Raw genomic sequence first — 14884 nt, forward strand, 5'->3', positions numbered from 1 at the left:
CCCCCATCACTTCCCCATCACTTTTTCCTCCATCACCCCCTCACCTTTTCCCCATCACCTTTTTCCCATCACCTTTTCCTCGTCACCTTTGTTCCCTGAGCACTTTTTTCCCCATCACTTTTTCCCCATCACTTTTCCCCCATCACTTTTTTCCCCATCACTTTTTTCCCCATCACTTTTCCCCCATCACTTTTTCCCCCATCACTTTTTCTGCTGTGTTGCGACTTTAAAACGGCCCGAAAACAACCTGCGTGTCCCAAACCACACTGTATACACTCTGTCTTTCTTTTTCTTTTTTGCGGAAAGCTTACTGGATAGAAAATAAAACCCCACCGAAAGCGTGTAAACAATGTGCGCCCTACCTAGGAAAGATTAAACCTAGTGCACTTTATATTCGTAGGGAATAACGGAAGCACCATTTCGGACACGAGTACGTGTTGTATCGAATTCGTACTCCAGAAAGAATCGGATTCCTTCCGCGCCGATTGGCTAGCTTTACCATATCCCGCCTACTTGCATCGTAATTGGGTTAGAATCCTCACGACGCGAACGTGATTGGCTGTCTTTCTTGTAGCCTGGCGAATCCGCGTGCTGGAGAGCAAATTTTACGTCGGTGTGATTTTTTGTGCGCCACGTGGTGTTTCTGACTATAGGACCTGCTCTGGCCGAAACAGCGAAACATCTAAAGAGGCTCGCGGGTAAATAAAACAATATTGTGTTGCTCTGTTTGATCTTTTCGTTTGTTTGTTTATTTGTTTTTAAATGGAAAACGAACATATTGTTTTGTTGACTTTGGTTTCAGACTGAGAGAGACAGAGACAATCATGTCGCAGGTGTTGCCTTATGAGGAAACCATAAGTCTGTACGGTAACGATGGAGACGAGGAGCAAATGTCTCTCACCTGCCGCCTGCACAACAACAACAACAACTTCTTCAGCTCCACACAGAATAAAAGACCTCCCAAACTCGGACAGATTGGACGGAGCAAACGAGGTAAGAAGACTTCTCTCTCTCTCTCTCTCTCTCTCTCTCTCTCTCTCTCTCTCTCTCTCACCCAAAACTCTACCTGTTAAAACTTCATTTCACTTGGATGTGTCCAGAATAAAGTGTCCAGAGGAAACTATTCAACACCTTTCAGGAGAAGATCTCCCCGGAACACATTTAAAGATGTTTCGATTCTAAAATCAACTGTGATTTTATAAAATCGAGTTTTATGTATGTTGTCGATTTCGTCTTTTCTTTATTCAGATGAGAAGTTGTGATCGTGTCCCGCTCTGACGTCACAGGGCGACGCTGGTATTGCTAGTGCAGCTACGGTGGAGATTAAACAGGATAAGGGGGGAAAAATTAACGATCTCTTACGAGTTTTTAAGAAGGATCTCCGATTAAAGCCACGTAGACGTGCTGTGAGGTGGCGACTGTTGTCACGCAGCATAAAGTTTGATACTGCGCGAATGAGAAATCCAGCGTAGATGTAGTCTAGACGTTGCAGCAAAACTTTGGACAAAGGTTTCAGAATGAATTGCAGCGATCGCAGACAGTCGCATTGACACGAGCAAGAGTTGACGCTCGGGTCAATGACATACGTTGACGTCAGTATTAGTCTGAACATTAAAACATTAGTTTGAACATTAAAAGGTGATCGATCCAGACAGCTAAAAAGACTAAAGCGCTGCTGCATCACAATCTTTAGATGGAGAGATCAGCTAAAGCAAGGGATAAATCCATACTAACACCACTATTAAACAGCATTGTGGGCAATATACTGTAAGTGTTGGCAAGTCAGCTTAGATTTTTATTTTGGAACACCACAGATGATCATATGTTAATTACCGAGATAAACGAAGGCTCGCGTTAGTAGTTTTTGTTGTTGTTTTTTTCTTTGTTTTTCTAATGATTGTGCAAAACGTGCATTTGTGGTTTCTCTGTCAGCGTCTGCACATGTGCACAGACATCTAGATCCGCAAACGTGCTTGTTTTTACTGTCTGCATGTTATTATCTACTCTCATTCGCTCATCCATGGTTGGTGTAATGTCTGGAAAGATAATATCAGGTCGAGGGCTGGATTTAGGTGGATTACATAATACATGCTTGTTGGAGATGGTGGCGATGGGATCTGAACGAGGAGCAGACTGCATGTTGTGTGCTGCTGTTATCCTGCTGTCTTTATCCAATGTCTTTCATTTAAATCATTAAAATAATATATAAAGCTCATTCACGCAGTAGCACTAGTATCACTCCAACTAGCACTTTTAACTGGTTATATAACATCAATGTGTTAGGGTATTAGATAATGTTGCCTCCTAATTGCAGATCTGATTCTTCTCTTCTCGTTGTTTCCTCTAGTCGTCATAGAAGATGACAGGCTCGATGAGGTGCTCCAGAACACGCCGGAAAAGTCTCCGGCGAAAGTGTAATATAAAGAAACCATTTTTTTTAAAAAGCAAAGGGGGAAAAAAGTGATTTTTTTTTCCTGTTGGAACGCTCACCTCTGCGTGAAACAGCATTTCGAGCTGCTCTTCAGTATGGGTTGAATTTCACAGCACACGAGGAGAGCAGCACCGACACAGTCCCACACTCCCACACGGAGAACGCTGATGTCTGACCTAAAGATTCATCCCGAGGGCATGTTTTTGATCACTTTTTTTTTTGTTGTTGTTGTTTTTGTTTTTTCCTTTATATGACTTGAGATCAGTCTAATCGTGCTATTTGCTAATCCTTAGTGGTAAAGGTACCTTTTGTATTGTGAGAATTTTGCGTCGAATTCTTAATAAGCACAAATCACAAACTAATGGTAACTGTTATATTTTGTCTTCTTTTTTTTCCCTCTCTCTTACTCTTTTTCTCTCATTCTCTCACAGCGCACTTTGGTTTATTTCCGTTCTCTAACATTTTGCGCGCACACAACTGTGAACTGTGAATTTCTTCAGTGACGTTTTTTTTTTTCCATGTTAAAGGAAACTTTTATTGTCTAATTTTTTTTTGCAGCACTAAAAGACTGAGCACATTTTTATAAACCGATGACTTTTTTTTCCATTAACCTTATTTATTTATTTATTTATTTATTTATTTATTTGATGTCGCTAAATCGTAACCTTTGTTTGCTGAACTGCCTGCGCAGCGTAAAGTAAACCGCTAACTTTTTTGTACGGAGAAGCAGTTTGTGAAACTTAATTGTAGCTGTAATTCTTAGCACTTTGAGACGTGGTCACCACTCTGCTGTACAGGATATTTACGATCACGATTTGTGCCAAATCTTGCAACGGAAAAAAAAAAAAGTATGCCAGTCGATCTGTGTCTCTGTGATCTGCGTACTGTGACGTTTCTGCGGTCCTGGCCGTCCTGTCCTTTTCAGGGCTTTTTTTTTTTTTCTACGCGCTTTTGCATGAGACAGGCTGAAGTGCCTCCCTGTGTGGCAGTGAAAATGGTGTACTTTTAGTAACTGTTTGGAATGACAGACCTCAAAACTCTTGAATATTACATATAGTAAATGTTGCACTTCTTACTGTTTAACAGGGCTACACTGATCATGGAAAGTATGACCATCAAAATGTGAACATTCAATAAAAATCGATACAAATGACTAGGATTAATGTCTATTTTTTCCTTCCGTAATCGTTCGCCACATTACAGATGATCTCCCAACGCATCTGAACTCATCATTTCTTATGATTAAATGTAAATGACAATTTATCGTCCAATCAGAAAGCGTTCTTGCTGCATTTAGTTCATTCTTTGCTTTTATTCGTTGCTCGTGAACTAAAAGTCTGTTTTCGTCACACTTTTTCACTCCTGTGGGAAAATATTGTATATTATTTATTTGTATATACAGTATATTTAAAAATGTCTTCGCCTTATAGCCAGGTTAATGGTCTGGATTAAATATCTCCCGGAATGGTTTTCCAAGATGCGGATTTTGGTAGACGTAAAAACGTCTCTATCGGCTTTCTTGACAAAGTCACAACAAAAGGGTATTTATTTTATTCTTAACAGATTCTGAAAGATTAGGTTTGAAAAGTGGCAGAATTACATGGCACATGATAACAATTAAAAGTCTAGTGGTTAAGGCATTGGGCTACTGATCAGAAGGTCATGAGTTTGAATCCTAAGTCCGCCAAGCTACCACTGTTGGGCCCCTGAGCGAGGCCCTTAACGCTCAATTGTTCAGTTGTATAAGTTGAAATAAAGTGTAAGTCACTCAGGATAACGGCGTCTGGTAAATGTACTAAATTTTATTGGCTATGTATCGAAATTTGACATCTGACCGAGAGAATTCAAGATACGAACAAGATTCTGAGGCAAGTACAAATGGCAATTTAAAAAAAAGTAGAAATAAAAAAACTTCTAATCAAAATACAAACCAATGCAGTAAACATGTTAAGACTAACAGACTAAAGCCTCAAAAAAAGCAGCATGACTGACAGTCCTGGAAGCCCCGCCCACTTCCCCATATCTCACACCATGCTTTGGCTGGTCTTGACATCATTGTAAGGTAAACGGTGAATTTTTTTTTACATGAAGTACATTTTAGCAATGTACACGTGACTTGGACAAGAACATAGCTAACTTAGAAATTCCCGAAAGAATAGTCTAATAGACTAAATCCTGGAAAAAAAAGTCAGCCACATGGAACTATTTTACAGATTCTATGAGTAATATATATGTAAAATGAACTAATAACTAAATAATGAACACAGATAAGGCTCTGCGTTTATGCTAACCATATTCTAGTCAGCATTTTGAACACAATACTATGCCTAGATCTGCTGGAACATGTTGCCCCAGAGAGGAGTGTGATGTGAATCCACTTCCCGCCTTATTTTTCCCCAAAGAGTGTGAGCTGAAGATGGCTGCCATGGCAACAGTGAGGTGCCCCACATTAGCTTGTTAGCTTTCTCTTTTAGGCCCCTGAATCAACACCCAGACTTTGTCATCAAAGTGCTCAATTATTCAGCACTCGTTCACAGCTAATCAGCAGCCCTCCATTTAACGCGAGCACAGAAAGCTCTCAAGAGCCTCTCCAGACTTCCAGAGAGAAACAATGTTAGCATCTTTTTTTTTTAATGTCCCCATGTCCTTTAGGCTTCATCCAAAAGCAACATTTGGGCAGATTTTTGGATGTGGTTCACCATAACCTCTACGTATACTGTAGGTTTAGCATTGAGTGTACAGTATGTACCATACAATGAGTAGTATCGGCATCCCTTAGCTTATTAGTACTTCATTAGCATCTTGTGCTAGCTGGATTAGCAGTGATGCTACATTAGTTGTTGGATGGACTTGCTTTTTGCTTTACTGTAAGTCTGCACAACACTGTTTATAGAAAAAAAAAATCAATATATAAGACTTATTTGTCTAGCCTGAAACCAATGTCCCGTGCATGGTGGTTGCCATGGAAACATTTTTACCACTAAGGGAGACACTTAGCGAGCTGTGCTCATTTCACACTATTCATTCATTATGGTGCATTTAAACAGATGGCATCGTTTCAGGGGCACGATAGGTAAAGAGTGTTCGTATGGTCGTTTCTTCATCTAGGCTACATCAACAGTGCTGCTGGATTCAATTCACCTTCAGGCTCTCTCTCTCTCTCTCTCTCTCTCTCTCTCTCTCTCTCTCTCTCTCTCTTTATTTTTATCACTCTCTCTTTTTCATGCCTTTGGGCACCATTACACAAATCACCACCTCGAGCTCCCAGGACAAGCAGATTATGTCAGGTTTTTTTTTTTTTTTGCCCAGTGGACCAATAACTCTTGTCAGGATGCCAGCTTTTTTTTTGTTCTTCATCCAAACGAATCAAATTTGTCCCCCCTCAGCTAAACAAATATTTCAGGTTCAACAGAAAAGCATTCACCGTATCGTTCGCCACGTTAAAGTTCACGCCGATTCTGCAGCCAATCCGTGACCAGGAGCCGAGAAGCAAAATTAGCTTTGTATACTTTCTGTTCACTGACAGTCAAACAAACACACGCCAATCGTGACACGTGTGCTTTCTTTATTACGTTACGCAAAACTGTGATGCAATTTGAAAAAGAGGAGCATACGTTAGCCTTGACGATCACGATCGGGATAAAAAGCTTTTAAATGCTGTGTTTCTTTGAGTCGAACGGACTACATTCATCTCTAATCTCTGAAAGGGGAATTGATTTGCACCAGCAACATATATATAGGGATTATATGGGACAGGATTAACTGGAATTCCAACGAATGATGTTTATTAAATCCGGAAATCCAACCGAATCCCTTCCTATGAATTTTGTCAGAGTATGAGGGTTGGGTGAGGGTAAAAATGATAGGGATTTTTGTTTACTTCTCATAAATATACATAAATCTTAGTCCTAACAGTTCATGCATTTGCATCAGGTGAAACAGAGCATTAACATATAACTGATGGGAACTTGGGCTCTGAGAGCCAGAAATATGGTCTTTCATGTAATCTTCTGAATAATGAATATTTAAAGCCTGAGTCCTAAAGTCCTAAAGTCCAAGCTGAGCAACAGGTTACAAAATATGGTGTACGAAAGCAGGGCAAATGTATTATTTTATCGCCGGCAATGTCGTTTACTGCAAATCCCTTCAGGCACAGCAAATGTGTACGTAAATGAATAGTGACAATAAGCAGGTATTATATTATCAGAAGCCAGTTTCTGCCACTCGAAGGCAAAATTATAGCAGTTATTCATCGCATTTTCACACTGATACCGTTTACATTGACATTTAGGGCTTTTGGCTGAAGCTATCATGCAGAGCAACGTGCAGAAGAAGTGATTTGAAGTCTCTATTAATGAATTAAGGGCTAGTTTAAGGGCTTCAGGAAGAGGCAGGGCTTTAGTCGTCAATTGAAGACAGCCAGGGACTCGGCTGCATGGACTTTTTTTTTTTTTGGAAGTTCATTACACCATCTAAGTATGATTCAAAACCTTTGATTGATTGCAACCCGAGAGATGGTGGGATTAGTCAATCTTGGAAAAATATTTCATATATCACTTTATAAAGATTTTATTTGGCATTTGGCAAACAAAATGGCACCGCTCGGACTTGATGCACCATCATGATGAAGGTGTAACGCTCAGAAATCTTGAACTTGCCGTGAGAACATAATTGACCTATCGATTTACTCCGACTTCCGTACATGACGCAATTCATTCCATTCTTCATTGTAGGTCACCGACAACGCGGCTACTTTTTGTGCGTCACGTTTCAAAGATCGACAGTCGACCTTGCGTTCGCAAGAAAGGAAAAAGAACCGATTTAAAAATGATATCGTTTCAGTGAGATTCATGTCCTCAAACTCAGTTCTATTCATGCAAATCATGCCTGCAGGATGCTGGGCTTTGTTTTATATAATTGGATCAGTCTATAAAATATTAAAGGATGATAATGAGGCTGGGAAATTATTCAGGTTTCATTACAAAATGTTAACACGTGAACGCATCCAGAAATCCCTCTTTGTGTTGTCTGTGTCTGATATCTTACGAGACTTACGTGTGTATAAAGCTATCTTTGTTCTCTCTTGAGGAGAAACAGAATGAATCAAAAGCCATTTTTCTGTGGTTTTATTAGTCTTGTTTGTCGTTTCTTTTCATCTCCGTTCTCTTTTCAGACTTTCCTTTCCTGTAGCATGCTGTTATTATAATATCTATAATGACGGTTAATTAGAAATTAAATGACTGTTATTTCAAGAACAGTACAGGAGCTCTTATGTGTCTAAAAATAAATCTACAGTCTTAGGATGACCCTAAGATAACATTTTTTTTTCCTGCAGATCTTATTTCACAAACCCTTCTGCTCCCTCCTTGTGATCCCTGTCATCATTAGCCGAAGCTGACAGACTTCAGAGTATGCGAGTGTTTGTTGTGTGAAGTGACGGTCCGCAGGAAGCCGGGATAGCACATGGTAACAGACTCCTGGAACATAATACTGTATGCTGAGGTGAGCGCTGCCAAAGTTGTTACCATGGTAACCTCCTCCTCCATCTCCACCTCCTCCTCCTTCTCTATGTCTCTCTAACACACACACACACACACACACACACACACACACACACACACACAAACAGAGAATTCGCAACAAAGTTGAGGACGAGTTTAATTTGTGGAGGAGGATGGCAGGACTGAGCATCCTACGCACGGCCGCAGAGCATGTGCTTCCTCGATCGAACTGCATAACTCTCATTTATTATTTCCAGTTTAAGTTTTCGAGGAAAAAAAAAAAACTAATTGTGTTTTCACTGATGATCGGTGATAAGGCTACGATGACATTACTGATTGAGATCCGTGTTGATTGGCGACCGAGCAGAAATGGACAAATGACATAAAATAAAAATAAATACTGTGCATCGTAGACAGTATAATTAAATAAATAAATAACATATACATATACACATACATATACATATACATGATGTCTTAATAATTACAACACATCAGATCTGCTTCTTCTTCTTCTTCTTTTTTTTTTAATAATAATAATAATAATAATGCATGATTTCGAACCCAGTCCATCGTTAAGTGCTTGAGGGACAGAGATCATTGACAGCATCGCCTGTTAAAATAGATAGAACCGTGATCGAGTCTCTTTATCAACAAAGTGCTGACTGAAACAGACACAATCGGTGTGTAAACGTTCTTGGCAGGCGAGCGAGAGAGCGGCTTTTGTAACTGATGTAACCGATGCCTGATGAGAGCAACAAACACAGTGCAAAACTGTCAAGTCAATAATCCCATTTATTAACCAAACTGGAGCTGTGAACTCGTATCTCTTCATGACTCATGATAGATATTTTACACTTCTGGGAGCTGCTGCTTGGATTGTGAAAGTATAAACAGCCCACAGATGTCAGCACTCAATATTTTGTTATTTATTTATTTATTTATTTATTTATTTATTATTCTTTTTTTTTTTTTTTTTTTTTTTTAGCTGTGCAGGCATTCAGATACTGTACTGTAGATAGATAGATAGATAGACAGACAGACAGATAGATAGATAGATAGATAGATAGATAGATAGATAGATAGATAGACAGACAGACAGACAGACAGACAGACAGACAGACAGACAGACAGACAGATAGATAGATAGATAGATAGATAGATAGATAGATAGATAGATAGATAGATAGATAGATACATACATACATACATACATACATACATACATACATACATACATACATACATTACAGCACAGTGGAATTCTTTTCTTCACATACCCCAACTGAGGAGGTTGGGGTCAGAGTGCAGGGGCAGCTATGATACAGTGCCCCTGGAGCAGGGAGGGTTGAGGGCCTTGCTCAAGGGCCCAGCAGTGGCAGCTTGGCTGTGTATACAGTACTATATATTTGTATACTATATACAAGTATAAATACAGAAAACATTGCAGAGATATACGTAGATAATTAGGCCAGAATTGTGAATAGAAATTATGCTCGTTAAGCCTGAGCTAATAATAAAAAGATCTTTGAATCTGGGATCTTGAATTTTGATTGATAAAATGTGACCTGTAAGTGGTGGTAACGAATAAAAAGTTGCATAGCTCTAATGTAAAAATACCCAAATATCATATTCCATTATTTTGTAAACAAGTCTAATATTTGAATTGTTCAGAAAACACAGTATATAAAGTACAGTACAGTGATCCTTTGTTTATCGCGGTTAATGGGGTCCGGAACCCCTCGCGATAGGTGAAAATCCGCGAAGTAGGATTGGCCCTAAGTTTGACCTTTTCACTGATGGTCATCATCTTCCTCTTCCTCTTGGGCTCACTAGAGGAATCTTTCGCAGGGGCACGGCGCTTAGGAGGCATCGTAAGGGCTTAATGAAAAGTTAATTTCGAACACAATACGCGAGACACAGTTGACAGCGTGAACGAGAGTGGCGAGATACAACAAGGGAAGAAGCTGAAGAAGCATAAAGGGAAGAAGCTGGGAGAGGATGCGATGATGCGCAGCCAATCAGCTCAGATCTCGTGTCGGGAACCAATCATGTGCCTTGTCTGAGTGCCTGTGGTTATGTACAAAGCTTCTGAGAGAGTTTCTCTCTTTGTCTGGCATCCTGGGAAATTGTTTTTATTTTTATTTTTTGATGATTTTTTTTTGAAAAATCAGCGATGCACGGAGGCCGTGAAACTTGAACCGCGAAGTGGTGAGGGATCACTGTACATGTGTATAGGGGATTTTCTGTACAGTTAAATGGCTGGGAAAAGTTTCAGAAACCCTGGAGTAGATAAAGTGAAAAGAAATTAGATGAAATGTATGAGAAATACGACTTATGGGTTGTCTTATTTAATGCCGGAAAGTGAAAAATGAGCTGGAAGCACAACAGATTCGAGTCGGTAAATAAGAATCGATTCACTCATTTTTTTTTATACATTTTGGGACGTTCATGGGGTTTTTCTTCAATTGCATTCTATCATAATTCGTAAGGAAATCAAAATATATCAGTGTATGTTTGAAATCGCTAACACTGACCAAATATATCGAACATTTGTTCGTTTGTATTTATTGTTAGAGATGCTAATAAAAAAACGTTCACAGAAAAAAAGCAGGAAAAAAAAAGACCAAATAGACTGAGATCAGTGTCACTGTCAGAAAAGAACTTTCCTGTGCTTGAACAGTGAGGTCGTTCCTGACACGGTTAAAACCTGAGCACGTGAACATGCTCTTATTTCTTATTTTACATTCTAACTTTCCCCTAGAATGAAACAAATAAAAAGTGTGCATGCAGATTTACCCTTTTTTACGTAAGCTGAGTCTACTGTCTAACCGAGGCGGCCGAGCGCCAGCTTCTCCTCGACCCGTCCCGATACGACCCTGTACACTTCAGTCTATATTCTAGAAATGGTTTGCAGTGCTAGAATAAAAATCTCATTCCACCCCTCATCTTTGGCATGACTGGATATTATACTTCTCTAAGGTTAGCAGGTCTGGATCTCCTACAGGCCTTCGGATGAGACACTGCGATGCGATTATTGCATGACCGAGTAGCAGAGCCTCATTAAATAATTACAGCTAGTAAGGCTATTCATTATGACAAGCCCTGGATCCATGCAAAAGGTCGGTGGGTCTAAATGAATAAAATGACAAACCATGTCGCATCTTACTGTACCATTATTCCATCATCGAAATGTTCTCATACTCATATGCGAGCTGGATATATATTGTATACTGTATACACATACTGTATGCTGTAGCTTGTGCATATCATACAATGCAGTGCTCTGCAATAATACAGTCACGATGTTGAATTAGTAATGGTCTATCAAATGACATGGAGCTTGTGCTTTCCTCAATAAGACTGTAATGTCCTGCCCGGGCCTGAACCACCCGTCTGTCACCAGGCAGCGGCGACACTCAATCCTCCGCCTCGCGAAACAGCGAAGCCCAGGAGGAATCATCTGTGTCGTTCATGATTAATTTAAAGCTAACGCCTACCACCCGCCAACCTCGTGTCTGCTCCTTCCTCTCGGGGCCTGAGCACAGTGACTAAGAGAGCTAAGAGAGCGGTGCTAATAAATCTGCTTCACCTCAGGTGCTTATGTGACACAATAAAGTCTCCTGAGAAATGTGTCAGCATTTGACTGGGATGCGCGTGCATACAGTATAGCAAAGAGTTTACACGATAGAATGCTTTTTCATTTAATAGACATCAGGCTAAAAGGCGTCGATGCTGCTGATCAGATTTGGCCAAACTCGACGTTGAGGAGACCTTCCTGAGTTTCGAGGTGGTGGGGCGTTTATCAGCTTATAACAGTCTGATATATGGATCTTCAACAGTTTATTGGATAGTTATGGGTTTGAGAAGAATTCGAGATGGAACCCATTTCCTATTGATACCTTTTCCACCAATGCAGTTCAGAGTGCAGGTTCGGAGCCTAATTTAGAACCAGTTCTTTCTTTTTCGACACCCAAAGCACCGGCTCTGAACCAGGAAAAGTGGTTCTTAAGTAGCACCAAAATGTTGCTGGGCTAGAACCTGTTGCGTTAGGGGCTGTGGGCGGGGCTGTGGGCGGGGCTACTGTTAGCACATTTGATAATTTACCTTAAGTATACTAATGTTTAATACACTTTTACTTTAGCGCAATATGATCACTTATCAGCACACATGATAGTAGGTAGCTACATGCTAAGGCTAACTTTTTTCTGTGTTAATGATCAAATAACGTTACGTACTTTCTCGATTACAACCTCCGTTAATACAGATCACACGGAGCTGCACATACACGTCGGATTCGCCACGTTAAGCCATGAGCATTAAGAGTAAAGCAACATCCGCCCTTGTCGATGTGTTTGTGTTTGCCGCTGCTGCGCTAACGTCAGTGGTGTTTGTTGTACGATCATAAAAATTCCTCTCTTCATGAAGATGAGCAAGATATTCCAGCACTAGGAGCAATTCCAAGCCATTAAAGGTTTCCTCCCTATCTATAAACATGCCCTGTAGGCTGATTGGCAGTATATATCTATATTGTCTAAAATGTGAGAGGGAGTGTGTGAGTTTGTGCCCTGTGACGGGTTGCCATTTGCCGGTGTCCCTTTTCTGCACTACAGAAAGTTTGGAAGAACCGTCTGAAAACATTACACAATGTTTATATAGTCAATAGTTAATAAGTGAAGCCCGTTGATTTTATTCAATTTTATTTTAATCTCTATTTAATTTATGCCGTTAGTCCAGAGAAACCAAAGAAATAACCAGAAAACATGGACGTTTATGATTCCTTCTATAAATACAAAGCCTGGCCAGCAAAGTTCTTCCATTCGAGATGTTCTTCTGAAGGTTAGAAGGTAAATTAGGATCAATAAGACAAAGTTTCTTCAGAGATTAAGGAAATAACTTTAGAGCACTAATCCATTTATCAGTTGCCTAGAAACACTTTTTTCCTGCAGTCAAGCCTTCTTTTACAGTAGCTGCTATTTATTTCACATCCTCTAAAGGACTATTTCGGTGAAAGAAGAACATGCTTCTGAGAAACTGTGCACTTAATGGTCAAGCTGAACAACTGCATGATTTAAACGTACTTAGTCATTACTTTCGTTGAGATAAACTGACTTGACCTGTCACAATTTTTTTCAATGATCTTATGCTTTTCGCTGCTGCCGTATGATTGGATGATTTGATACCTACATGAATGAGCAGGTGTACAGATGTTCCAAATAAACTGGGTGGTGATTGTATATAACATGCTTAATATTATTTCCGGGGTAGGGGTGGGTGGGGGTTGTTTCACACCTCTAGGGTTGGGGGTTCGATTCCCACCTCCGCCTTGTGTGTGTGGAGTTTGCACAGGCTCCCCGTGACCCGAGAAGTTTGGATAAGCGGTAGAAAGTGAATGAATGAATGAATGAATGAATGAATGAATGAATGAATGATTATTATTTCCCAGTGCTTGTTTGAAAAAGCTAAGGTTCTTGATTTAACGGATTTAAGCAAACCACGCACCCTACAATCCTGATGATTAGCTTCGCTTAATGACTTTAATCGTGTAGTTTGAAATCTCGATAGTGTGTCTCTTTATGATCTGATTGATTCAAATAATATCCTATTGTTAATATTCCACCTGGATTTTTAGACTTTGTCTGGCTTCAGTAATCAGTGTTTTATCAAACGTGTCACGGGTGCCATGGTGACGCATGTTCGTAAGTGTTATGCATGAGCCAAATTAAAATGCAAATGATAATGATCTGTGGTGTAGGCTGATTGTTGGTGTGATGGTCATGGGTCGTGTAGCGGTATAAAACATTGTCTCCTGTGGGAGGAGAGCTGGTTTATGAGCAGTCATGAGAGGTAATAGAATACAAGACAGAGTCATCAACAGGTCAAGTCTCTCTAGCAGATTTAGAGGGGATTTAAGTTTACACAAACTTGTATAAAGTTTGTTAACTTACACAACAGCACTCTTGAATCTGATTGGTCAGAAATCACAGGTTTCTATGAATGCGCTCACTAATATGTTATCGATTCTGTAGTAACAAAGGCTCGACGTAAACTTTGGAAGGAGTCTCCAGTGTCAGTGTTTGTAAATGTTGGAGGTTTGAATGAAATCGGGGCATAGAAGCCTTTATTATATCCACATATACATTACAGCACAGTAAAAGTATTTTCTTCGCAGGGGTAGCTACGATATACTGTACCGTAGTGCCTGTAGCAGAGAGAGTTAAGGCTCAGTTGCCCAACATTGGCAGCTTTGGAGCTTGAACCCCAACCTTCTGATTAACAACCCAGTGCCTTAAGCACTTGAGCCACCCCTGCCCCTCCAGGCAGAAAGCTGTAACTGTACATTTCGAACCTTACAGTGTTTTATTCCATTTTTATCCAATAAACCTTAAACAGGGGGGCACGGCGGCTTAGTGGTTAGCACGTTTGCCTCACACCTCCATGGTTGGGGGTTCGTTTCCCGCCTCCGCCTTGTGTGTGTGGAGTTTGCATGTTCTCCCCGTGCCTCGGGGGTTTCCTCCGGGTACTCCGGTTTCCTCCCCCGGTCCAAAGACATGCATGGTAGGTTGATTGGCATCTCTGGAAAATTGTCCGTAGTGTGTGAGTGTGTGAGTGAATGAGAGTGTGTGTGTGCCCTGTGATGGGTTGGCACTCCGTCCAGGGTGTATCCTGCCTCGATGCCCGATGACGCCTGAGAAAGGCACAGGCTCCCCGTGACCCGAGTAGTTTGGATAAGCGGTAGAAAATGAATGAATGAATGAATGAACTTTAAACAGTACATTAACTCTACTCTTGTTCTTCATCATGGGTGATCAAAAGCATAAGAGAATAAGTAATTAAATTCCTGACTGTGACTGGGGAATCCAGACCCCCAGCGTGTACTTCATCAGGAACGATTACAGGTGATGAATCATAGCTCGCTGTCAGCTTTGAAGGGGACTCAGCTGACCCTCAC

The 14884-nt window shown here is 40.4% G+C and overlaps 1 protein-coding gene across 1 annotated transcript; it reads left to right on the plus strand.

Moving 5' to 3' along the window:
* Positions 1 to 538: 538 nt before the first annotated feature.
* On the plus strand, positions 539 to 3584 carry camk2n1b (calcium/calmodulin-dependent protein kinase II inhibitor 1b). The gene is made up of 3 exons (XM_027145212.2): positions 539 to 698; positions 803 to 993; positions 2348 to 3584. Exons 2-3 carry the CDS (start codon positions 825 to 827, stop codon positions 2416 to 2418), a joined length of 240 nt encoding a protein of 79 aa, XP_027001013.1. The 5' UTR covers positions 539 to 698; positions 803 to 824; the 3' UTR covers positions 2419 to 3584.
* The last annotated feature ends 11300 nt before the right edge of the window (positions 3585 to 14884 follow it).

Source organism: Tachysurus fulvidraco, chromosome 23 (genome assembly GCF_022655615.1).
Source record: "Tachysurus fulvidraco isolate hzauxx_2018 chromosome 23, HZAU_PFXX_2.0, whole genome shotgun sequence".
In the NCBI taxonomy this organism is placed as follows: Eukaryota; Metazoa; Chordata; class Actinopteri; order Siluriformes; family Bagridae; genus Tachysurus; species Tachysurus fulvidraco.

Coding starts and splice junctions, on each gene's coding strand:
- camk2n1b (XM_027145212.2), top strand. CDS start 825: ATGTCGCAGGTGTTGCCTTATGAGGAAACCATAAGTCTGTACGGTAAC. Junction 994..2,347: donor GATTGGACGGAGCAAACGAG/GTAAGAAGACTT, acceptor TGTTTCCTCTAG/TCGTCATAGAAGATGACAGG.